The sequence below is a fragment of the Salmo salar genome, chromosome 27 (assembly GCF_965601325.2).
Source record: "Salmo salar chromosome 27, fSalSal1, whole genome shotgun sequence".
NCBI classification, from domain to species: Eukaryota; Metazoa; Chordata; class Actinopteri; order Salmoniformes; family Salmonidae; genus Salmo; species Salmo salar.
In genome coordinates, this window is record NC_138317.1 from 11,832,629 (window position 1) to 11,860,447 (window position 27,819).

Sequence of the window (27,819 nt, forward strand, 5' to 3'; positions counted from 1 at the left end):
TGAAACACCAATGTAAACTTTCTCACCAATCCCCTATTGACGTGAATGCATGTCATGATGCAAGTTTAAGTTATTAGTAGATATCTCAAGTTGGGATATGGCCCAAGTCTTTTCAGTGGAAGGTTTTGTATTAGTTTCAGTCATCTACTTCACTGACCTCTGGCTGTCAGTCTGGCTGTCTTCACAGCAGAGAAGCACAGACAAAAGAAGAAAGACAGCAAACTCTTCTAGAATTTTGAGTCAAAGTAATGTGCACCCAGGCACAAAGACACATTTCTCTAAAACAGCACTATCTGGTGATAACATCTTATAACTAATAACTGCACAACTAAACAAATCTATTTTTTTTAACAGTATCTGATATTGGGGTTATAGGTTTGTAAAAAAACTTGAAAAGCAAAAACAGTTATATGAAAAGTATACTGGAAAAAATAGTTTTACCTTTTGCTAACCTGTAATACTTTATTTCTGCTATACAGGTATACCAATCAAAACATGGAAACATGGAAATTGTTGACATCAATGTAAAACTAGTGATACAACTATAATGTTGCCACATTTTAATCCCCTCAAAATATATCCCTGGGTTTTTGTGATACATACTCCATGGTGTCCAGTAATGCTCTGCTCTGTCATTGTATAGTTGGGGGTAGCCTGAGTGCCGGTATGTTTGTGCTATTATGCCAAGGAGTTGGAAAGAGAGCAGAAACAGACTGGCTCTCAGGCTATGTTGGAGGAGGTTATTTTTTATATTTTCTGTTGTTTCTTTTTATATATAAAGAATTCTTGGGTGGAGGATTACAATAATAAATGAGTATGTAGATTTTCAGAAATAAATGGTTGCTAACTTACTAAATGTGTTTTTGTGCTTCATATTGTTAACAAGGAGCATTGAGGAGCTTCAGTCAGCAGCCAAACAGAACATGCACCCTGGTCACATGATGTAGTTCTGAAGAGACTAAATTCACTAGTGTTTGTTATTGTGAATGGACAGACATCAATAAATCAATCACATTTATTTATAAATCACTTTTTACATCAGCAGATGTCACAAAGTGCTATACAGAAAACCCCAAACAGCAAGCAATGCAGTTGTAGAAGCACGGTGGCTAGGAAAAACTCCCTAGAAAGGCAGAAACCTAGGAAGAAACCTAGAGGGGAACCAGGCTCTGAGTGGTGGCCAGTCCTCTTCTGACTCTGCCGGGTAGAGATTATAAGAGTACATGGCCATTAAGGCCAGATTGTTCTTCAAGATGTTCAAACGTTCATAGATGACCAGCAGGGTCAAATAATAATCACAGTGGTTGTAGAGGGTGCAACAGGTCAGTACCTCAGGAGTAAATGTCAGTTGGCTTTTCATAGCTGAGCATTCAGAGGTCGAGACAGCAGGTGCGGTAGAGAGAGAGAGAGAGAGAGTTGAAAACAGCAGGTCCGGGACATGGTAGCACATCCGGTGAACAAGTCAGGGTTCCATAGCCGCAGGCAGAACAGTTGAAACTGGAGCAGCAGCATGACCAGGTGGACTGGGGACAGCCAGGAGTCATCAGGCCAGGTAGTCCAGAGGCATGGTCCTAAGGCTCAGGTCCAACAGGAGGGGAGGGAGAGATGGAAAGAGAATTAGCGGGAGCATACTTAAATTCACACAGGACACCAGATAAGACATGAAAATTACACCATATATAACAAACTGACCCTAGTCACTGACCCTAGTCACCCGGCACATAGACTATTGCAGCATAGATAATGGAGGCTGAGACGAGGGGAGACAATACACCTCTTCAGATACCGTCCCCTTCATTCTCTGGTAGATAGACTATACTGTAGTCCTCACAGCTCATCTAGTTACTTGACCTTTGACCTCTCAGGCCAGTCACCAACAGGGCTTTTAAGGCACAGTTATGGTCATCATCACTGAAATGTATGAAAAAGAACAGACACAACAGAGGGTAATGCGTACGGCCCAGTACATCACTGGGGCCAAGCTTCCTGCCATCCAGCACCTCTATACCAGGCGGTGTCAGAGGAAGGCCCTAAAAATTGTCAAAGACTCCAACCACCCTAGTCATAGACTGTTCTCTCTGCTACGGCACGGCAAGCGGTACCGGAGCGCCAAGTCTAGGTCCAAAAGGCTTCTAAACAGCTTCTACCCCCAAGCCATAAGACTACTGAACATCTAATCAAATGGCTACCCAGACTATTTGCATTGCCCCCTGTAAGGGCTGTTGTCGGAAGAAGACCAAAATGCAGCGGAGTTAGTGTTCAACATATTTAATTATTGCCGTAACACTATTCAAACAAAACAAGGAACTGACAGCCAACACAGTCCTGTCAGGTGAAACACACTAAACAGAAACAATTACCCACAAAACCCCAACGGAAAAACATGCACTTATGTGTGACTCCCAATCAACAGCAACGAACTTCAGCTGTGCCTGATTTGGGAGCCACACACAGCCCAAAACAAAGAAATACAAACACATAGAAACAGAACATAGAACGCCCACCCAATGTAACACCCTGGCCTAACCAAAATAAAGAACAAAAAACCCCTCTCTATGGCCAGGGCGTTACAGTACCCCCCCCCCCCCCCCCCAAGGTGCGGACTCCGGCCGCAAAACCTGACACTGCAAAACCAGACCTTCGGCGCGCACCTGGCCGCGCCGAAGGTCTGGTGGGCGACCCTGACTTCGCCCGGCTGGCGGGCGACCCTTGTTGCGCCTGGCTGGCGGGCGGCGATGGCTGCACCCGCCTGGCGGGCGGCGATGGCAGATCCGGGCAGGCGGGCCACTCTGGCTGATCCGGGCAGACGGGCCACTCTGGCTGATCCGGGCAGACGGGCCACTCTGGCAGCTCCGGGCAGACGGGCCACTCTGGCAGCTCCGGGCAGATGGGCCACTCTGGCAGCTCCGGGCAGACGGGCCACTCTGGCAGCTCCAGGCAGACGGGCGGCTCTGGCAGCTCCTGACTGGCGGGCGGCTCTGGCAGCTCCTGACTGGCGGGCGGCTCTGGCGACTCCTGACTGGCGGGCGGCTCTGGCGACTCCTGACTGGCGGGCGGCTCTGGCGACTCCTGACTGGCGAGACCCACTGGAGGCCTAGTCCTGGGAGGTGGCACAGGACGGACCAGGATGGGGAGACCCACTGGTGGCCTGGTCCTAGGAGGAGGCACAGGACTGACCAGGATGGGGAGACCCACTGGAGGCCTGGTTCGTGGAGCAGGCACAGGACTGACCAGGATGGGGAGACATGCAGGAGGCCTGGTTCTGGGCGCAGGCACAGGATTGACCAGGATGGGGAGACATGCAGGAGGCCTGGTTCTGGGCGCAGGCACAGGATAGACCGGGTCCTGAAGACGCACTGGAGGTCTAGAGTGCACGGCCTGCACAACCCGTCCTGGCTCGATGCCCAATCTTCCCCGGCAGATGTTAGGAGCTGGGATGTAACGCACCGGGCTCTCCACGCGTACTGGGGACACTGTGCGCTTTACTGCATAACACGGTGCCTGACCAGTACTACGTTGCCTCCTGTAAGCACGGGGAGCTGGCTCAGGTCTCCAACCTGACTCTGCCACACTCCCCGTGTGCCCCCCCAAAAAAAATATTTTTGGGGCTGCCTCTCGGGCTTCCTTCCCAGCCGTGTTCCCTCAAACCGTTGCCATTGGTCCTTCTTTCCTGCTGCCTCCACTCTTCTGAGTGCCTCTACCTGTTCCCATGGGAGGCGATCCCTTCCGACCAGGATCTCTTCCCAAGTGTAGGATCCCTTGCCGTCCAGGATGTCCTCCCATGTCCAGTCCTTTCTCTCCCTGGTCCAGGATCCTTGCTCCTCCTGGCGCTGCTCCCTCCTCCGCTGCTTGGTCCTTGTTTGGTGGGTAATTCTGTAAGGGCTGTCGTCGGAAGAAGACCAAAATGCAGCGGAGTTAGTGTTCAACATATTTAATTATTGCCGTAACACTATTCAAACAAAACAAGGAACTGACAGCCAACACAGTCCTGTCAGGTGAAACACACTAAACAGAAACAATTACCCACAAAACCCCAACGGAAAAACATGCACTTATGTGTGACTCCCAATCAACAGCAACGAACTTCAGCTGTGCCTGATTTGGGAGCCACACACAGCCCAAAACAAAGAAATACAAACACATAGAAACAGAACATAGAACGCCCACCCAATGTAACACCCTGGCCTAACCAAAATAAAGAACAAAAAACACCTCTCTATGGCCAGGGCGTTACACCCCCCCCTTTTACGCTGCTGCTACTCTCCGTTATTATCTATGCATAAGTCACTTTAATAACTCTACCCACATGTATATATTACCTCAATTACCTCGACTAACCTGTGACCTGGCACATTGACTCTGTAACGTTAACCCCTGTATATAGCCTCGCTATTGTTATTTTACTGCTGCTCTTTAATTATTTGTTACTTTTATTTCTTTTTTTGTGTATTTTTCTTTAAACTGCATTGTTGGTTAAGGGCTTGTAAGTAAGCATTTCACTGTAAGGTCTACACCTGTTGTATTCGGCGCATGTGACTAATAAAATTTGATTTGAACTACATACAACACTCATTATAGTTCAGTCATGGGAACAAACATGGCAGACAAGCCAGACCTATGTCAAAGAAAGGATTTGAATTTGCACTGGTGTAAGCTATGTTAGAATTATTGAGGCCTACGTATAACATACAGGTATTTGTTATATATAACTATAAACAAGCTATAAATTAAATGTATTCATCAGTATCACCATTAAAACATCTTAATAATCAATGACATTTAATTTCACTTTCTATTTCAGCTTATGTTTCTCAGTTCTGCCTGGTGCCTGATGACATTGTAATTATTTATCTCCTATTGGATCATAATTCCTCCATGGTGTGTTTTCATGTCATCTACAGCATCATACCCAAACAGTCAGGATGTTTTATTTTTTATGTGTGAAATAACAAACATAGCACAATAGCAAAGATTTTAACCCTAAAGACTTTATTGGCAAAACATATACAGTGCCTTGTGAAAGTATTCGGCCCCCTTGAACTTTTCGACCTTTTGCCACATTTCAGGCTTCAAACATAAAGATATAAAACTGTAATTTTTTGTGAAGAATCAACAACAAGTGGGACACAATTATGAAGTGGAACGAAATTTATTGGATATTTCAAACTTTTTTAACAAATAAAGAACTGAAAAATTGGCCGTGCAAAATTATTCAGCCCCTTTACTTTCAGTGCAGCAAACTCTCTCCAGAAGTTCAGTGAGGATCTCTGAATGATCCAATGTTGACCTAAATGACTAATGATGATAAATAGAATCCACCTGTGTGTAATCAAGTCTCCGTATAAATGCACCTGCTCTGTGATAGTCTCAGAGGTCCGTTTAAAGCGCAGAGAGCATCATGAAGAACAAGGAACACACCAGGCAGGTCCGAGATACTGCTGTGGAGAAGTTTAAAGCCGGATTTGGATACAAAAAGATTTCCCAAGCTTTAAACATCCCAAGGAGCACTGTGCAAGCGATAATATTGAAATGGAAGGAGTATCAGACCACTGCAAATCTACGAAGACCCGGCCGTCCCTCTAAACTTTCAGCTCATACAAGGAGAAGACTGATCAGAGATGCAGCCAAGAGGCCCATAATCACTCTGGATGAACTGCAGAGATCTACAGCTGAGGTGGGAGACTCTGTCCATAGGACAACAATCAGTCGTATACTGCACAAATCTGGCCTTTATGGAAGAGTGGCAAGAAGAAAGCCATTTCTTAAAGATATCCATAAAAAGTGTCGTTTAATGTTTGCCACTAGCCACCTGGGAGACACACCAAACATGTGGAAGAAGGTGCTCTGGTCAGATGAAACCAAAATCGAACTTTTTGGCAACAATGCAAAACGTTATGTTTGGCGTAAAAGCAACACAGCTCATCACCCTGAACACACCATCCCCACTGTCAAATATGGTGGTGGCAGCATCATGGTTTGGTCCTGCTTTTCTTCAGCAGGGGCAGGGAAGATGGTTAAAATTGATGGGAAGATGGATGGAGCCAAATACAGGACCATTCTGGAAGAAAACCTGATGGAGTCTGCAAAAGACCTGAGACTGGGACGGAGATTTGTCTTCCAACAAGACAATGATCCAAAACATAAAGCAAAATCTACAATGGAATGGTTCACAAATAAACATATCCAGGTGTTAGAATGGCCAAGTCAAAGTCCAGACCTGAATCCAATCGAGAATCTGTGGAAAGAACTGAAAACTGCTGTTCACAAACGCTCTCCATCCAACCTCACTGAGCTCGAGCTGTTTTGCATGGAGGAATGGGCAAATATTTCAGTCTCTCGATGTGCAAAACTGATAGAGACATAACCCAAGCGACTTACAGCTGTAATCGCAGCAAAAGGTGGCGCTACAAAGTATTAACTTAAGGGGGCTGAATAATTTTGCACGCCCAATTTTTCAGTTTTGTATTTGTTAAAAAAGTTTGAAATATCCAATACATTTCGTTCCACTTCATAATTGTGTCCCACTTGTTGTTCATTCTTCACCAAAAATTACAGTTTTATATCTTTATGTTTGAAGCCTGAAATGTGGCAAAAGGTCGAAAAGTTCAAGGGGGCCGAATACTTTCGCAAGGCACTGTATCTACAGTGAGGGAAAAAGTATTTGATCCCCTGCTGATTTTGTATGTTTGCCCACTGATAAAGAAATGATCAGTCTATCATTTTAATGGTAGGTTTATTTGAACAGTGAGAGACAGAATAACAACAAAAAAATCCAGAAAAACGCATGTCAAAAATGTTATAAAATGATTTGCATTTTAATGAGGGAAATAAGTATTAGACCCCTCTGCAAAACATGACTTAGTACTTGGTGGCAAAACCCTTGTTGGTAATCACAGAGGTCAGACGTTTCTTGTAGTTGGCCACCAGGTTTGCACACATCTCAGGAGGGATTTTGTCCCACTCCTCTTTGCAGATCTTCTCCAAGTCATTAAGGTTTCGAGGCTGACGTTTGGCAACTCGAACCTTCAGCTCCCTCCACAGATTTTCTATGGGATTAAGGTCTGGAGACTGGCTAGGCCACTCCAGGACCTTAATGTGCTTCTTCTTGAGCCACTCCTTTGTTGCCTTGGCTGTGTGTTTTGGGTCATTGTCATGCTGGAATACCCATCCACGACCCATTTTCAATGCCCTGGCTGAGGGAAGGAGGTTCTCACCCAAGATTTGACGGTACATGGCCCCGTCCATCGTCCCTTTGATGCGGTGAAGTTGTCCTGTCCCCTTAGCAGAAAAACACCCCCAAAGCATAATGTTTCCACCTCCATGTTTGACGGTGGGGATGGTGTTCTTGGGGTCATAGGCAGCATTCCTCCTCCTCCAAACACGGCGAGTTGAGTTGATGTCAAAGAGCTCCATTTTAGTCTCATCTGACCACAACACTTTCACCAGTTGTCCTCTGAATCATTCAGATGTTCATTGGCAAACTTCAGACGGGGATGTATATGTGCTTTCTTGAGCAGGGGGACCTTGCGGGCGCTGCAGGATTTCAGTCCTTCACGGCGTAGTGTGTTACCAATTGTTTTCTTGGTGACTATGGTCCCACTTGCCTTGAGATCATTGACAAGATCCTCCCATGTAGTTCTGGGCTGATTCCTCACCGTTCTCATGATCATTGCAACTCCACGAGGTGAGATCTTGCATGGAGCCCCAGGCCAAGGGAGATTGACAGTTCTTTTGTGTTTCTTCCATTTGCGAATAATCGCACCAACTGTTATCACCTTCTCACCAAGCTGCTTGGCGATGGTCTTGTAGCCCATTCCAGCCTTGTGTAGGTCTACAATCTTGTCCCTGACATCCTTGTGTAACGGGTGTCATATGAATTGGACCAATATGCAGCGGGAACGTGTATACTCATCTTCTTATTAATATAGTGAAGAAGGAAAACAAACAGCGTATACAAAAACAAACGACACTAAACAGTAATGCAGGCTACACACAGCTATGCAAAACAACCTCCCACAATTCCCATAACAAACACACCCCTATACATAGGACCTTCAATCAGAGGCAACGAGGAACAGCTGCCTCCAATTGAAGGCCCAATCCCAATTAACTAAACATAGAACTAAACACCCTAGATCTAACATAGAAATACACAACATAGAACCTAACCAAAAACCCCGGACTAATCTAAACAAACGCCCCTCAACAAAACACATATACCAACAAACCCCGAACCACATAAAACAACCACGTCCTGATCAAACTATAATAACAAATAACCCCTTTACTTGTCAGGACGTGACACCTTGGAGAGCTCTTTGGTCTTGGCCATAGTGGAGAGTTTGGAATCTGATTGATTGATTGCTTCTGTGGAGGTGTCTTTTATACAGGTAACAAACTGAGATTAGGAGCACTCCCTTTAAGAGTGTGCTCCTAATCTCAGCTTGTTTCCTGTATAAAAGACACCTGGGAGCCAGAAATCTTTCTGATTGAGAGGGGGTCAAATACTTATTTCCCTCATTAAAAGGCAAATCAATTTCTAACATTTTTTACATGCTTTTTGACATGTTTTTCTGGATTTTTTTGTTGTTATTCTGTCTCTCACTGTTCAAATAAACCTACCATTAAAATTATAGACTGACCATTTCTTTGTCAGTGGGCGGACAAAACGTACAAAATCACCAGGGGATCAAATACTTTTTTCACTCACTGTATAATTTCTAATACCAAAGACTTTAATATACATATTAGTTATATATATATTTTTTATATTTATCCATTCTCAAATGTCATTCAAAATGTAATGTTGCTAAAATATTTTTTTATACATCCAATCAACTAATGAATCAGATGCCATTTCAATAGAAAATTACCATTTGTTTTCATTCTTCCTGAGTTAGAATGTCAGATAATTTCCTGACTGTATGCAGAACACAGAGAAACAAGTTTGCAAGAAGGATTCTATGACCTGAGATTCTATCTGATAACCAAGCTTTGGCCTCTGCTCTGACCACCTTACTTCCTGTTGACAATAACAAGAGGGAATTGTTAGAAGTTTCCCCAAACCATTGTTAATGTTACGATTGAAAGTAAGGTAATCTGATCCAAGATTTGTGATGAGAGGCACCTTCTACATTGAGCATGACCGAGACGGAGTAGGGTGAAGTTACCCTAAGACGCTGATCTTGGGTCAGTTTTGCATTTTCTCCACAAATGGTTAAGGTTAGGATTGGGGGAGGGGAAGCTGATCCTAGCTCTGTACCTAGGAGAAACTTCACCTGACAGACACCCAAAAGTCAAGTGACTCGTCAGGTGATTTCTTTGAAACAGTAGTGAGGAGAGCTACAGTCTACCTATAGATGGCGTTGTAGCATTGTTTGTTTATTTTATCTTTATTTAACTAGGCAAGTCAGTTAAGAACAAATCCTTATTTTCAATGACAGCCTAGGAACAGTGGGTTAACTGCCTGTTCAGGGGCAGAATGACAGATTTGTACCTTGACAGCTGGGGGATTTGAAAATGCAACTTCTCGGTTACTAGTCCAACGCTCTAACCATTAGGCTACCCTGCCACCCCAATGAATCAGCATAACTTATCCTTCACTGTAGCCTATCTGACTGATGGTTTGTCCCTTTTATGATTCTTTTCAGGGACTTTCCATTCACAAACTTTAATAACTAACTGAACTTGATTTATTCCCGTCACCCACATACCAGAACACACTGGGAGTGGCCAAGAATTCCAGAACACATTTTCATTGGGAAGAGAAATGACTTGGTTGGATGTGTAGGCTTGTTACTGTAGTTATTGTCAACGAGTTTTCAGCTAGTATCCACTGGCTCTGTTTTAGTTCTTTCAGTAGCCTAGTCTTTGTGAAACAAAAATTATTTTTAATTGAAAAGAACGTGTCAATGTAATAGTTCTACATCCCACTCAGCAGTATGGATATGTACAACCATGTATAGGCTACTAGAACTAGATGATGCTTCAGTGTGTCGGCCATCTCATGATTGAGGATAGATAGACACAAGATGGCTGCATACTGACACTCTTATTGGAAAGGATATGGGACTTACGTCAACACTGTTTGACTCCACCCTCCTCTGTATGTACAAGGTACTTGCCATTGCATTTCTATGCTGTATTATTTTATTGCTGTGTTTTTCAATGTGATGATATAAAACCATTTCATATCAAATGGAGCTAGATCCAACACAATGCACCTCCATCAATGGGTCACATAAAGTATGCCAAATAAAGCTCCATAGACCTTAGCCTGAGATAGCTTTATTGTGTCGTCCTCCCAAACCACAAGCCCACTGAGAATACTATAGGAAGAATACATTGTTTCTCCTCTTTCACATCAAAGTGATCCTCCTCCCATGTTATTGATTTGAGTCAAGACCATTGTAAGAACTTAACCTACAGCAGCAGATTGCTGTACGACCTCCCTGTATTTAGGCATACCACAATACGCTTTCAGGTTATTTAGATTGTCTTAGATGAGAAATATATTACTTAATTTTCAATTGTCACAGACTATTTGTCTTTTTCCTTTATCCCAATACGTCTGATATATGCCAAAGAATGACCTGTCAACACTTTGTGGTACATTTTAGAGCTGGGCACCTACTGTATAACTACATGAACCTGGCAAAGATCAAGATAAGGCTTCTCATTCACAAGTCTGACCATAATACAGGTCATTCTAAAGAGTGTTAGGACCTCTCATTGATGTGGTGGCCTTTTACTGTATGTTTTTGAAACTTTCAGTTTCGTAAAAACTATTTTTTAACGTCATCCTCTGCTGGTTAACGTCATCCTCTGCTCACACACGGATTTTAGGCTACTGATGCTTGTGCTAGCTAAGTTCACATTGGCTCAAAAACGATATACAAGCTAATATGGTGGTGCAGGAATAAGAAATCGGATAATTTGTGCCTGACACATCAAGAGGGAAAGAGAGAGCATGTCGAAATTAAGCGTTTTATCCAGTGGTGTAAAGTACTAAAGTCATTTTCGGCGATATCTGTTTATATTTGTGAAAACATTTACTTTTACGGAAGAAGTTATTACGTGAACCGGTCAACATTTTATTATGTTAAATGGCAAGTTATTACATTAACCGGTTTTATTACGTTACAAACAGAAAAGTTATTACAAATAGAAAAGTTATTACATTAACCTGCATTATTACATTAACTGCTGTTACAAGCCCGGTGCCCAGCACCAGAAGGATAAAACCAGTGGTGGAAAAAGTAGCCAATTGTCATAACTGTAAAAGTAAAGATACCTTAATAGAAAAATGACTGAAGTAAATGTGAAAGTCACCCAGCAAAATACTACTTGAGTATTGAGTTTTAAATATACTTAAGTATCAAAAGTAAATGTAATTGCTAAAATATATTTAAGTATCATAAGTAAAAGTACAAGTATCAATTATTTCACATTCCTTATGTTAAACAAACGAGATGGCACAATTTTCTTGAAAATAATGTACTTTTTACTCCATACATTTTCCTTGACACCCAAAAGTACTCGTTAAATTTCGAATTCTTACCAGGACAGGAAATTTGTCCAATTCACACACTTATCAAGAGAACATCCCTGATCATGCCTACTGCCTCTGATCTAGCAGACTCACCAAACCGAAATTGCTTTGTTTGTAAATTATGTCTGAGTGTTGGGAGAGTACCCCTAGTAGTTACTAAAAATAAAGAAATCGTGCCGTCTGGGGACTCATCTGAAGTTGGTACAGCCGATCTGCCAACTTCTGTCTGTAGTGTCCGAAAAGTTTGGGCTACACACTAATATGACCCCTTTGTGGAAAGATGAGACTCTCGCGGACACGTACATGTCGGTACGAACAAGTTTTGCTCTAGGATGCCCACAGGCCTCACAAGACTCGTCTGAAGGTCCCACGGTACCAGTTGAAAACATTTATGGAAGTATATATGGTCACTGTTGAGTGCCAAAAATGGGGGTTAAATACATGTATAAATAAAATACAAATGTTTCCTGATCTTTCTGATCTGTTTCTTATACTGCTATTAACAGTAAGGCCAAAAATATGGGGTCTTAAAATTCGAAATGAAATAGCTAAATGATCTTTGGTATGACCTTCTTAAAACGATTCCATATACACTACTGTTCAAAAGTTTGGGGTCACTTAAAAATGTCTTTGTTTTTTAAAGAAAATCACGTTTTGTCCATTAAAATAACATAAAATTGATCAGAAATACAGTATAGACATTGTTAATGTTGTAAATGACTATTGTAGCTGGAAACGGATGATTTTTAATGGAATATCTACATAAGCGTACAGAGGCCCATTATCAGCAACCATCACTCCTGTGTTCCAATGGCACATTGTGTTAGCTAATCCAAGTTTATCATTTTAAAAGGCTAATTGATGATTAGAAATGTCACACCCTGATCTGTTTCATCTGTCTTAGTGATTGTCTCCACGCCCTCCAGGTGTCGCACATCTTCCCCATTATCCCCTGTATATTTATACCTGTGTTCTCTGTTTGTCTGTTGCCAGTTCGTCTTGTTTGTCAAGTCAACCAGAGTTTTTTGTCTCAGCTCCTGCTTTTCCCCATTCTCTATTTTTCTTGCCCTCCTGGTTTTGATCCTTGCCTGTCCTGCCCCTGACCCTGAGCCTGCCTGCCGTCCTGTACCTTTGCCCCACCTCTGAATTACCGACCTCAGCCTGACCCGACCCTGAGCTTGCCTGCCGTCTCGTACTTTTCCCCCACTACTCTGGTTATTGACCACTGCCTGCCTTGACCTGTCATTTGCCTGCCCTGTTGTTGTAATAGACATTGTTACTTCGACATAGTACGAACTGGCCATGACTGACCCTGCAGACCCGGGCCAGCTGCGTGACGCCATCTCCTCCCAAGGAGCCAAGAGAACCCGAGGCTTCCCGACCTTCCCCGAGAGTTGCCGAAGAGCCTATGCAGCTAGGTAGAGCCGGGCTATCGCCTGCGGAACGGCAATACAGGATCAACACAAAGAGTTGTCTGTTTTGAGGGACTCTTGGTCATTTTGTGTCCTCTTGTCCTTTAAAAAGACCAGACTCACTGGTAGGAGCGAGTACTCTGGTGCGCCATATGGAGAACTTCCCTGCTTCCCATGCTTGCACCCCTGTTCATGCCATTCTGCTGTGGGGAAACCAGTCTAAATCTCTTTGGGTCCTCATTGACCCTGGGGCCGATAAGAGTTTTTTGGACGCTACCGTGCGTGGCTACCAAACATCCCCATTCAGCCCCTCTCCACACCCATGGATGTTAGAGCGCTGGACGGGCGCTCTATAGGCCGGGTCACTCATATTACCACTCCCATCAACCTACGTGTGTCAGGGAATCACAGCGAGACTATTCAATTCCTGTTCATCAAGTCCCCTCAGATTCCTGTGGTATTGGGATTCTCCTGGCTCCAGCGACACAATCCCCTCATCAACTGGTCTACTGGTGCCATCATCTGGAGTCCGTTCTGCCACGCCAAGTGTCTGAAGTCAGCGCAACCTGCCCCGAGACATCTTCCTGGGGGCTCGGAAGGTGCCCCGGACCTCTCCGCCATTCGGCACCGGGGACGACTGTACTCGCTGTCGGGACCAGAGACCAAGGCTATGGACACCTACATTGGGGACTCCCTAGCTTCAGGATTTATACATCCTTTGTCCTCTCCCCCCTGCGCAGGGTTCTTCTTTGTGGAGAAGAAGGACAAGACCCTGTGTCCGTGCATTGACTACCGGGGACTCAATGACATAACGGTGAAGAATCGCTACCCGCTACCCCTCATCTCCTCGGCCTTCTGCTGCTCCAGGGGGCCACCGTGTTTTCCAAGCTGGATCTACGGAACACCTACTACCTGGTGCGGATACGGGAGGGGGATGAGTGGAAGACTGCCTTCAACACGGCCAGTGCCCACTACGCGTATTTGATCATGCCATTTGGCCTCACCAATGCCCCAGCTGTGCTCCAGGCTCTGGTAAATGATGTTCTCCGCGACATGTTGAATCGGTTCGTCTTCGTCTACATTGATGACATCCTCGTCTTCTCCCGCTCACCCTAAGACATGTGCTCCACGTCCGACAGGTTCTTCAACGCCTTCTGGAGAACCAGCTGTTTGTTAAGGCAGAGAAGTGCGAGTTCCATCACTCCACAATCCCCTTTCTGGGGTACATCATCTCCGCTGGGAGTGTCCAGATGGATCCCGGGAAGAGCGGTGATGGATTGGCCCCAGCCTTTGTCCAGGGTGCAACTGCAAAGTTTCCTGGGGTTCGCCAACTTCTATCGCCACTTCATCCGGGGTTACAGCACCCTGGCTTCCCCCCTGTCAGCACTCACCTCTCCCAAGGTTCCTTTCATGTGGTCCCCTGCTGCTGACCGGGCGTTCCGGGACCTCAAACACCACTTCACCACTTCACCAATCCTGGTTCATCCTGACCCTTCCCGTCAGTTCGTGTTGGAGGCTGATGTGTCTGATGTAGGAGTGGGGGCAGTCCTGTCCCAGTGTTCTGCCCTGGACCTGAAGCTACATCGCTGTGCCTTCTTCTCCCACATCGCTGTGCCTTCTTCTCCCATCGCCTCAACGCCAGGGAGAAAAACTACGATGTGGGAAATCGTGAGCTTCTCGCAGTGAAGATGCATTGGAGGAATGGAGACACTGGATGGAAAAGGTGGGAACACCCGTTCATCGTATGGACCGACCACAAAAATCTTGAGTATCTCTGCACCGCCAAATGCCTCAACTCGAGGCAAACTAGATGGGCCCTGCTGTTCACAAGGTTCAACTTCTCTCTCTCATATCAGCCGGGTTCCAAGAATGTCAATCCTGATGCACTGTCTCGCCGTTATAGCCCCACGGTTATTACCCCGGAGCCCAAGACCATCCTTCCCACCTCGAGTCTGGCGACAGAATTCAGCTGGAGTATAGGGAAACAGTACGAGAGGCAACTAAGTTCCTAGCCGAACTCTGGGGGGGTCCAGATAATCAGGGCACCGCCAAGCAAGGGGCACCATGAATAGCAAGGAGCTCTCCAAACAGGTCAGGGACAAAGTTGTGGAGAAGTACAGATCAGGGTTGGGTTTTAAAAAATATCTGAAACTTTGAACATCCCACGGAGCACCATTAAATCCCCTATTCAAAAACTGAAAGAATATGGCACCACAGCAAACCTGCCAAGAGAGGGCCGCCCACCAAAACTCACGGACCAGGCAAGGAGGGCATTAATCAGAGAGGCAACAAAGAGACACAAGATATTGATTGGAATATTGGAGATTGGAATATCTGTCCATAGGACCACTTTAAGCCGTTCACTCCACATAGCTGGGCTTTATGGAAGAGTGGCCAGAAAAAATCCATTGCTTAACGAAAAAAATAAGCAAACACGTTAGGTGTTTGAGAGGCATGTGGGAGACTACCCAAAGATATGGAAGAAGGTACTCTGGTCAGATGAGACTAAAATTGAGTTTTTTGGCCATCAAGGAAAACATTATGTCTGGCGCAAACCCAACACCTCTCATCACCCTGAGAACACCATCTCCACAGTGAAGCATGGTGGTGGCAGCATCATGCTGTGGGGATGTTTTTTTATCGGCAGGGACTGGGAAACTGGTCAAAATTTAAGGAATGGTGGATGGCGCTAAATACAGGGAAATTTTTTAGGGAAACCTGTTTCAGTCTTGCAGAGATTTGAGACAGGGACGGAGGTTCACCTTCCAGCAGGACAATGACCCTAAGCATACTGCTAAAGCAACACTTGAGTGGTTTAAGGGGAAACATTTTAATGTCTTGGAATGGCCTAGTCAAAGCCCAGAACTCATTCCAATTGAGAATCTGTGGTATGACTTAAAGATTGCTGTACACCAGCAGAACCCATCCAACTTGAAGGAGTTGGAGCAGTTTTGCCCTGAAGAATGGGCAAAAATCCCAGTGGCTAGATGTGCCAAGCTGATAGAGACATACCCCAAGAGACATGCAGCTGTAATTGCTGCAAAAGATGGCTCTACAATGTATTAACTTTGGGAGGTGAATAGGGTGTGAATTGACTTTGGGGGGGTGAATAGTTAAGCACGCTCAAGTTTTCCGGGTAGTGCATACGGCCCAGTACATCACTGGGGCCAAACTTCCTGCAGTCCAGGACCTATATAACCTCTATACCAGACGGTGGCAGAGGAAGGCCCTAAAAATTGTCAAAAAACTCCAGCCACCATAGTCATAGACTGTTCTCTCTGCTACCGGGCGGCAAGCGGTACCGGAGCGCCAAGTCTAGGTCCAAAAGGCTTCTTAACAGCTTCTACCCCCAAGCCATAAGACTCCTGAACAGCTAATCAAATGGCTACACCCCCCCCCCCCCCCCCCCCCCCCACACTTTTACGCTGCTGCTACTCTCTGGTTATTATCTATGCATAGCCACTTTAACTCTACCTATATGCACATATTACCTCAATTACCTCAAATAACCTGTGCACTTAACCTGTGCACTATTTTTTACTTTAAACATATTTTAACTGCATTGTTGGTTTTATTTTAACTTTTAACTGCATTGTTGGTTTTAAGGGCTTGTAAGCAAGCATTTCACTGTAATTTCTACACTTGTTGTATTCGGAGCATGTGACAAATACAATTTTATTTGACATCTGTGGCATTGTGTGACAAAACTGATCATGCTGTTCAATCAGCTTCTTGATATTCCACAATTCTTATAAGAGGGTCAGGGCATTTACCAATTAAAATATTTTGTTTGCACATCTGGACTGTTTGCAGTGTTTGGGAATTAGTCAGTACACTGTATTGGCATTTTGATGCCCAAGCCCACACACATTGAAAGTCATGACTAGATGGAATCCAGCTTTTTTCTAAAATGAACGTCAACAGTTTTTTTGCATTTTAGCTAACCCTAATAGCCCTTTTCCTAACCTTAACGTAATTATCCTAAAATGGTACGTTAATTAGCCTAACCTGCAGCGTACATTCTCCTAAACTGCTACGAAAAGCCACATTTGACGTTAATTTGACAAAATCTGGATTCTTTCTAGCCATGTCCTAAGAATATTTAATATGATATAATGTAGATTTGTTTTTATTTATTTATTACAATTATTTGTGTAATCCCTCTGGATGTTCTGTATTCTGTGTTTGGCATGTTACTGTTGTTTAATAATAATTATAATAATACATAAAAAATACTTTCACTTTCGGAACTCAACCTTTGCTGTTTAGTTCAGCCCAGATTTTAGTGAGGCACGAGTTAGCTGAATTCCCATTGGCTGTAGAAACAGGCACAAGAGCGCGAACCATTATTCTCTGGTCATTTCTGCCTGGAGATCGAAACGGAGGTGATCGTAGAGAAAATACGTTGGATCGAACTAGATTTCAAATTTATCTACAGCATCGACGGACTAAGGACGACATGAAGTGTGTCATTCTGCTTTTAGGAATAGCCCTACATTCCTCATCTGCCGGTTAGTGTATGACGTTTCTATAACTATTACTAATTATGTTCACGTTTAGTTTACAATATTTAATATTACATCATTATCGTGTTTCCACAAAGTTGACAACCCTTTTTTATTAACTAAATATGAAATTATTCGGGTTTTTTGTTATATGCATCTACCTACGGGACTTTGCAGGTGGTGACAATGGCAGGCGTAGTAGTAGAGCATTTACATTGGAATTAAAAGTGCGCAAGAATCACAAGCTGTGATGCACTTTTGAGGTTTAGAATATAAACATTTTAACCAGTGATGAAGAGTTGGAGTTGTACAATTTCAGTATTTCCTCAACTTCAATTTCTGTAGCTAAAAATCCCGAAGAATGCCAACAGCCGAAACGCGTTGGTTCTACTTTTAGACGCTTTTTAAAATTTCCGTTACAGTATCCTACCGGAGTTGGCGAAGCTCATATTTCCTAAGCTAAAATACCTTTCAAATAGAAAATGTCCTTTTCTAGAATATAAATCTCTTTTCAAAGTCACTGATGTTGGGTCTGCTATCAATTTTTTTTTGTCACAGTAGGCTACTTTAATTAAAACTCATTGTTGAATTGAGTTATGCAAATAGTATACTGGTCTATAAGTTACCTTAAATTTGTTGTAATTTACTTCTGCCTGGAACCCATTTCTGTCATGGGTTGGGCACGTGTACAGCAATTCCAGTAATTTAATATGTTCAATGTCAATTCCAATCTTTTTGTGAAGGTGAAAATATCAAAGAAAATTATTAGGTTGTATGTAATAATGCAAAAAGGGTTTATATTCCCAGTATTATCCATTAGATGGCAGTACAATACCACACGCTTGCTGGGACAGTAATGGATTCTACTCAAGTATTGCCTTTTCAATACTGTAGCTTACTTAGGCTCTGTGTAACGCTTATCAGTTTAATGATCTAACACACTCCTTAAAATTTAACACTAGAATATTAGTTTAAATGTCTCAAGTTTCTGATCCACTTGTTTAAATTGAATAATAGAAAATGGTTTTAAGATTATGAGATTATGATATAGTTTTAAAATGTAGTACATTTATTCGTTCGGAAAATGAAAATTGAAATATTGGTGTGGCTCGGGAACTGGGTGATTTCGAAGTATATGGTTCAAGTGGACGCTATCACTTCAGTTTGGGGAGATTAGCCTTGCCTACACTACAATAAAGTGGTAAATGAATGTGGTCCTTGGAGGTGAAGCCACGCATAAACCAGATATCCTCAGAGCAATGCTATACCATTCTAACAACCATGGTGCGTTGTCAGGACACGGAATGGAGTTTTACTGCCACCTAATGGGAGTTTTACTGCCACCTAATGGATATTACTGGGAACGTAAAATCTCTACGGGAGGGCATCTCCTGCTCAGCACAGTCCAAGCTCTTCTCTGTCCTGGCACCCCAATGGTAGAATCAGCTTCCCCCTGACGCTAGAACAGCAGAGTCCTTCGCTGATAACTACTTTATTGAGGAAAAGTCTACTTACTATGACTGTGATATGTGGTTGTCCCACCTAGCTATTTTAAGATGAATGCACTAACTGTATGTCGCTCTGGATAAGTCGCTCATGTCTGCTAAATTACTAAAATGTAAAATGTTGGTACTGTCACAGACTGCGAAGAAATTGAGTTGCTTGCATCACTCCCTGCAGGCTGTACTTCGAATTCACTACGATGTTTTGATGCAATTATCTGTTATTTGACTAGTAAGCTCTTAAATAAGTAATACCCTCATGGAATGGAGGAAATTATTTAATGTTTGGGATTCTGTTAGGTGTCAGGGAGAGTCATGAGCAGGCTTGAGTAGTCAGTATTTATTTTATTTTAGTTACTAAAAGTCAAGACATCTTGTTCAAAATATATTATGGGAACGTGTAGGTTACTGGTGACATACGACAGAAACGTTCTTGTCTGACTTGAGGTTACATTCATGAAAATGTGATGGTAAACCACACTGTACAGCACGCTGAACATGATCTGCATTCATAATTTAATGTCAGGTGAAGGGGTAGGTATTGTGACCACTGTAAAAAACTAAAATACAAATCAGATTATACACACATGTTGTTTATGCGTTTGAAGGACTTTAAAACTCAATTTGCCATTGCATGTAGTGATGAAGTGACAGTTAATCAATCCAATTTGTGTTAGTATAGTCTTGTGATCCAATTCATCGAAATGGCCAACCTTATCCACTATCTAAGAAAGCCAAACTCAATCCGGACCCAGAGAATGGTAAATCCTGACAGGAAAACATTGCGTTTTGTTATATAAAAGTGAATCAATTATTTTTAGATAGCTTTAAAAAAAAAAAAAAAAAAAAAAGAGGAATAAATCAACCTGGCGCAGCGGCCTCTTTAACTCAGCAACCTCTCTTTCTCGCTCTCTCATGAAGCAACGCCTACCTCTACTAGTGCCACGTCTAAATCCAATCGTGTGATAATATGCAAATACAAGAGGCTGCGTCTTACCCAATCACATCAATCCAAATATACTCCACTGAACCTTGGGACAAGCAGGCGGAAAGAAACAGAAAGATTTGACCACGGTTCAACTGTTAATATCACAGATCGAAATAACATAGCTACCAGTATCTTTGTTAATAACGCTTGTTAAAAAAAATTAAAAAAGTTGACTCTGAAAACGGTATATTCAAAGACGAGTGGACGGAACAGTATTTATTCATTCTCCCCACAATTAGAACAAAACCAATGTGCCTGATATGCAGCGAGTCCGTAGCTCTTGTGAAAAGTGCCATGTTAAGTGCCATTATGACAACAGGCATTGCAAATTCGATCAGATGTATCCATCATCCCTACAATGCCAGTTTCTATGAATTACTACTGCACAACAATGTTAGATGGCTCAGCAAAAGCAGGGTTTTGGAAGGCTTTTGGGCTTTTCAGGAGGAAATCAAAGCAACTCAGTTTTCAGAGGTTTTGGAAGATGATGAGAAGATGAAAACAGTTTTCATTTTTGACAGACAGTACATCACACCTTAATCATCTGAATGTTAAGCTGCAGGGACGGGACAACACAGTGTGTGATATGATAACAGCAGTCTGGGCTTTCCTGAAGAAATCTGAGCTTTTCAAGAATGATCTCCAGGGAGAACTTGTCCACTTCCCCAATCTTCTGGTGCAAACGCAGGTAGACAAAGATGTTCCCAACCATGTTGATTTCATCCAGAAGCTGATAGATAACCTCAAAGCTCGCTTTGATGACTTCATTGTTGGAAGAGAACTGCTGCTGCTCATCCAGAACCCCTTCTTGGTCAATTATGCAACCACTTTTGTTCTTCAGCAATGTTGATGCAATGTTGCACATGTTTACATTCAAAATAAGTTATAATTAATTCAAGTTCTTAGTCTCATTTAATGTATTTAATATACATTTGATATAACAACATGTTTCCTAAGTCGTAGACGACTATGTTTGTTACTACGCTGTACCACATGGCCGATAAAGTACTATATTCATCTGGACCTTTGCCACCTAGGCAATTTGTGTCACTGGACCTTCTTAAATAGTAGTGAGTACCCCTGCTCTATGGCATCTGCCATGAGGCATTGACCTTTATGGCACAGGTGGTAGTGTCTTTGCTCCGAGGTGTCATTATGAATAGAAGGGACTATGTTTACACCTGTATAATTATGTCAGGTATATGGCTATTTAGTGCGCTCCCTTTCATCAAACACAGAATCAAAGGTTTACTTCATATCAGTAAAAAAAATTCACTGTCCTGCCAGGACACTAAGGAAAATGGGGCTGACACAGGGCTGCTGAAAACTTCTTGACAAAACACTCCTGATAAAGTGGTCTGGGTATTATTTGGTGTTGGAAAGTGCATTGATGTTGCTGTGTTCTATAGTAGAGTTGTGTTTTGGGATTTCTATACGTCAGCATGGCTGTACATGAACATTAGTCTGTGTAAATGAAGTTTGTCAGTTTCGGAGGAAACCATTTTAATAAATGTGCATCACCATTTAAGTCATACACACATCCTTATTGTGTCTATGGTGTGGTACATAAGATTCAAGGTCTATCTTGACGGACATTCATAAATAGATTTGGTTAGCTTATATCTTGTGGTCGGAAGTCGGACGAATGCAGTACCTGCAACACCCATTAGGTGACACTACAACATAAACTCATGCAAGTGCATTGGATTCATGTATAATTTATCTTATTGTCTTTCAGAATATGTAATATGCACTTTACCTAACATACATTGTCCTCACTTTTTTTAGTGATTCACTCCTGGAAAGCCTTTTTAACAGCTAGCACAGGGCTTAGCGACTTCCCTGAGTTTGTGGCTCTGAGTCTCCTGGATGACGTACAGATGGGCTACTTCGACACCAAGACCAACCGCTTTGAGGGCAAACAGAGCTGGGTGGAGGAGAAACTGGGACAGCAGTATATGGAGCAACAGGAAAACCTTATTAGGAGCACCTCACAATCTTTCAAAGTCAATGTGGGAATTGCCATGGAGCGCTTCAACCAAACAAAAGGTAAGATATACTTTTGTTCTTAGTCACAGAATACAAATTGAGGGGAAAATTCTCTTTACAATAATGTGTGTGTGTGTGTGTGTGTGTGTGTGTGTGTGTATGTTATCCACACTGCCCAGCTATATGTTCCCCCTCTGTCCCCCACAGTAGAGCTGTAGTCTCCTCAGCCTCCCTGAGTGTCTCTGATCTGATGGGACTGTAGAGCTGTAGTCTCCTCAGCCTCCCTGAGTGTCTCTGATCTGATGGGACTGTAGAGCTGTAGTCTCCTCAGCCTCCCTGAGTGTCTCTCTGATCTGATGGGACTGTAGAGCTGTAGTCTCCTCAGCCTCCCTGAGTGTCTCTGATCTGATGGGACTGTAGAGCTGTAGTCTCCTCAGCCTCCCTGAGTGTCTCTGATCTGATGGGACTGTAGAGCTGTAGTCTCCTCAGCCTCCCTGAGTGTCTCTGATCTGATGGGACTGTAGAGCTGTAGTCTCCTCAGCCTCCCTGAGTGTCTCTCTGATCTGATGGGACTGTAGAGCTGTAGTCTCCTCAGCCTCCCTGAGTGTCTCTGATCTGATGGGACTGTAGAGCTGTAGTCTCCTCAGCCTCCCTGAGTGTCTCTGATCTGATGGGACTGTAGAGCTGTAGTCTCCTCAGCCTCCCTGAGTGTCTCTGATCTGATGGGACTGTAGAGCTGTAGTCTCCTCAGTCTCCCTGAGTGTCTCTGATCTGATGGGACTGTAGAGCTGTAGTCTCCTCAGCCTCCCTGAGTGTCTCTGATCTGATGGGACAGTAGAGCTGTAGTCTCCTCAGCCTCCCTGAGTGTCTCTGATCTGATGGGACTGTAGAGCTGTAGTCTCCTCAGCCTCCCTGAGTGTCTCTGATCTGATGGGACTGTAGAGCTGTAGTCTCCTCAGCCTCCCTGAGTGTCTCTGATCTGATGGGACTGTAGAGCTGTAGTCTCCTCAGTCTCCCTGAGTGTCTCTGATCTGATGGGACTGTAGAGCTGTAGTCTCCTCAGCCTCCCTGAGTGTCTCTGATCTGATGGGACTGTAGCGCTGTAGTCTCCTCAGCCTCCCTGAGTGTCTCTGATCTGATGGGACTGTAGAGCTGTAGTCTCCTCAGCCTCCCTGAGTGTCTCTGATCTGATGGGACAGTAGAGCTGTAGTCTCCTCAGCCTCCCTGAGTGTCTCTCTGATCTGATGGGACTGTAGAGCTGTAGTCTCCTCAGCCTCCCTGAGTGTCTCTCTGATCTGATGGGACTGTAGAGCTGTAGTCTCCTCAGCCTCCCTGAGTGTCTCTGATCTGATGGGACTGTAGAGCTGTAGTCTCCTCAGCCTCCCTGAGTGTCTCTGATCTGATGGGACTGTAGAGCTGTAGTCTCCTCAGTCTCCCTGAGTGTCTCTGATCTGATGGGACTGTAGAGCTGTAGTCTCCTCAGCCTCCCTGAGTGTCTCTGATCTGATGGGACTGTAGAGCTGTAGTCTCCTCAGCCTCCCTGAGTGTCTCTGATCTGATGGGACTGTAGAGCTGTAGTCTCCTCAGCCTCCCTGAGTGTCTCTGATCTGATGGGACTGTAGAGCTGTAGTCTCCTCAGCCTCCCTGAGTGTCTCTGATCTGATGGGACTGTAGAGCTGTAGTCTCCTCAGCCTCCCTGAGTGTCTCTGATCTGATGGGACAGTAGAGCTGTAGTCTCCTCAGCCTCCCTGAGTGTCTCTCTGATCTGATGGGACTGTAGAGCTGTAGTCTCCTCAGCCTCCCTGAGTGTCTCTCTGATCTGATGGGACAGTAGAGCTGTAGTCTCCTCAGCCTCCCTGAGTGTCTCTCTGATCTGATGGGACTGTAGAGAGAAGCAGAGGAACAGAACATGATGATGATGATGATGAGGATAGTGATGATGATAGTGATGATAGTGATGTGTGTTTGATCTTCTCTGCTCTAATGGACCAAAGCTCCCAGTGACTCCCTGAGGACTCTGCTGCTGGAGCTGATCAGGTCTCTCAGGGGAACTCTACAAGGGCTCACCCCATTTAGTCTGCTGGTTGATTGTTTGGTCGCTAGGCTGTTGGTTGACTGAGATTTCTTTAGTGGAGCAGTTCCAAATTGGTTGTTTTTTACACTGTGCACACGCCACCTGTCTGATTGGCTCCTGTCTCAGTAGACTAATCCATTGGGTGATAATGGCACCGTCCATCAAAGACATGCTACTGAAATTGGATATGTTCCTATTATCTAAGAATAATGGTGCAACACTAATATAGTATTATTTTATAACGAATGCTCTTTCTCCCGCGTTGGTATTGGTCGCTGTCCGCGGTTCTGAAACCTAATCTTCAGTGCGTTGTTGAATTGGCTCCTTTCCCTATATGTTGCTCTGTGCATAATAGCGAAGTTAACCAGCGTATTGGTGTTGAGAACCATGCGACGGAGGCAGCAGAGACGTAAGGAGACGAGGAAACAGCCCTTGGCTTCATTGTGAATGAAAAGTGAGGAGAGAGGAATCCACAATTTAGTAAGGTCTATAATCAACAGCCCAACTGTTAAACGTTCCTGGCTTTATAAATCATCTATATACATCTACAGAAATAAGACAGATCCTGCTTCCGTGTGCCTGGTTGAGTGTTTGTTTAATAGCCTGCTGATTCCAAGCCTCGCGCACCTGCAACAAGTCAGATAAATCAATTTCACAAATTCTGATGTTTGTAATATTTGCTATGCTGTAATAAAGTCGTACTATATTTTTCATTAGAAAAGACTCTGGTATTACTTATAATGTATTTAGTGTTGTTTACTCTGTTCCAAACGGGTAGGAAAATGATATTGTAATCTAACAGCAGCTGTTTTGTCACACAATAGGCACGCAGCTCTAGATCCTATACCCTCCTTTTTATTTATCTCCCTTACTGTTATTATTAAAGTTATTATGATCATTATAATAATAAGTCATGTCATTATCATGTAGGCTCGTGAGTAGTAGCCTTGTATAACCAGCATTGAGCTGGAGGCCTAAGAGCGCGTCCTGTTAATACTGTAACTTACTTACTGGCCAATATTTCAATATATAGGCTACTGTATCAATCGATCAATCGTTCGTTCATGTCATCACACAGACGAGTCATTCATGGGTTGAAGTGCAATCAAGTGTTTTAGTTTTAAAACAAAATAAAAAGGGAGCCTTGAATAATTCGCCTAAACAATAAATAAACCACAATCCATGAATGCATGCAGCTGTTTTTAGTCTTTGCTATTGTAGTGGTGATTCCCTATGAACAGCCTCTTGACACAGGAGAGAGCGCCATAACACGTCCACAAGAATCACCAACCCCAATATGACCCTGCTGTACATAGTCAGACAGCCCCTGTTTCACACAGTCCACAATTTGAGTCTTTTTTCATTTTATATATATATACATATACATCTGTCAATTTGTTAAATGTTCTGCGGATATCTTCAGTAAACATTTTCTCAGAGTAGTTGTTCTGGGAGAGAACGTTGTTCTCCACGTCCTTTATAGTCCGTCTTCATCTCACGCAGCCCATTCAGCAGAATGTTTATTCAATGACAAATCAAATCTGTCTTTTCACCAATGCTAAGATAGTACAGAGCCCGATACTCTGTTCTAATGTCCAGAAATGAAGCGTCAACATATTGGATAGCATTTCCCTATGAAACACCTGGCTCCACTTCCTATTCCACAACGCTACAATTGACAAAACAGTGTTCAACTCGCATCACCCAGCACAAGAGTGAAGCGCACATACCAATGTCCTTTGGTGAGCAACGGCACGGGAGATTTGGCTCCTGGATTCTTCTCGTTTCTCCGGGAAATGTTTGCCACGATCCTTGTTTGTTGTCATAGGCACAGCGCAAGTGATTCCATTAATCCGACATGCTGCAAGCAAAGATGCATTAGTCCAATTTCCAACGAGAGTTAAGTTCTTACTTTTGTAGTGGCCATTCCCTATGATCAGCCACTGCCACAGGAGAGAGCTGTCCAGAACACGTCCACTAAAATCAGCTTTCCAAACGTTACTCTTTTTGGGTGAAGTTCCCATTTATTGCGCATATGAAATATAAGTAGCTCTAATACACTCTAATATAATTCCTGTAGAAAAGGTGCAGAGATGATGTTTTATCAGCTGTATCTGTGATACGGTAACAACTGGATGTCCTCTCTCACCTGTACTAACCCTTCCTGGTCACCTGTCCCAGCTATATACACACACACACACGTGACCAGTGACCCATGACCCCAACATATAGTCCCCTCTAGTGTACAAAACAGGTTAAAATAACCCTTGACAGACAACATACACACAACACATAAACAGGCCAAAACGGCTCCGACAGCTGTAATAAAGGCTTTATATATATTTGATATTTTATTCATTAGAATAGACTCTCTGGTACACTTATCACTTATTTAGTGTTGTTTACACTGTTCCAAATGGTCAGAAAACATGCTATTGTAATGTAACAGCATCTGTTTGTCACCATCATACTCTCACAGTGCTTTCTCCTGTACACTCCTTTACCTGGATCTCCTGTAGTTTCCACAACTCAGTCAAATGTCTTCCACACATCTGACTTCCCGTTTCGCTCCCGAGCAACCAGTAAACCTTCCCCCGTTTCCAGTTTATGTTTTACGTCCTCCGCGTCCTTTAAGTTGTGTTGCGGTGTTGGGAGTTTGTTATAACCCGTGTGTTGATGTGATTCTGATAGGCTGTAGATCAGGCCCTATTGGTCACCTTCATGAGATGCGTACATGTGTCACGTAAAGAGAGCGAGGGTTGAGGGAACAGGGAATGTTTTTCCTAAACAAATGAGGGATTTCGGTAGCAACTTCTCAGTCCGAGAAACAAGTTAGAAACTAAACGGCTGTAATTGTGTGGCAGCTTCAGCGCGGACTGCGGCGATAACCGCTTGCTGTGCTGTGGTGCCTGTTCGCTGCAGCAGGGAGGAGAGAGAGACAACGTGCGCCAGTCACTCGCTGTCATTTTAAACGCAGCGTAGCCCTCTTGAGACATTTGTTTGTCTTCAGTATTTCATCAAACAGTCTATATATATATAAATACACGTTTTGACAAAGAACAGACGTCTCTCAGTCGACCAAGATTTTATTTTGTCAGGGGGCAGCCCTACTCTACACACACACACACACACACCCACACACTCAGGATCTGGGATCACACACACACACACACACTGTATTACTCCAGTAGACTCACATTATTGAGAGATCATCTTCCTCGTGTTAGTCTTTCCATCTCTCTCCTGTTGTTCCTGACTGAACAGAGGATCCTCTCTCACTTCCTCTATTTATCTCTGACATCATCACTAGAGGACAGTCTTCATTCATCAACAGGGTTTTATTCATTGACCCACCTGAAAACTACAGTCTTACACAACATCCATTAGTTAGAATAACACTACTGTACTGAACACAGTGTGTATCTTCAACACAGTAGATAGAACCAAGCCAACATCAGCTGGTGTAGAATAGATCCACACACTCTGAGTCTCCTCATCAACTCTCTGTCTCCGTGGTGAAGGTGTGACATCATCATCACACTGTAGAGGTCTGATCTCGGTTTTATTCCAGTCTGGTTGAACAACTAACACATGATGATATAGATCCCACTGGCAGACTGAATCTGGAGGACAGATGGAGCTGTTGATTTACTGTGTGTGTGTGTGTGTGTGTGTGTGTGTGTGTGTGTGTGTGTGTGTGTGTGTGTGTGTGTGTGTGTGTGTGTGTGTGTGTGTGTGTGTGTGTGTGTGTGTGTGTGTGTGTGTGTGTGTGTGTGTGTGTGTGTGTGTGTGTTATCC

At 43.6% G+C, this 27,819-nt stretch overlaps 1 protein-coding gene across 1 annotated transcript in view; it reads left to right on the forward strand.

Annotated features, from left to right (window-relative positions):
• The first annotated feature begins 17,258 nt into the window (after nucleotides 1–17,258).
• Nucleotides 17,259–27,819, forward strand: part of LOC106588401 (major histocompatibility complex class I-related protein 1) — a 33,609-nt gene continuing 23,048 nt past the window's right edge. The window contains exons 1-2 of the mRNA XM_082970016.1: nucleotides 17,259–17,474; nucleotides 21,747–22,007. Of these exons, the coding sequence (XP_082826142.1) occupies nucleotides 17,423–17,474; nucleotides 21,747–22,007 (313 nt within the window). The 5' untranslated portion in view covers nucleotides 17,259–17,422. The remainder of the gene's footprint in view (nucleotides 17,475–21,746; nucleotides 22,008–27,819) is intronic.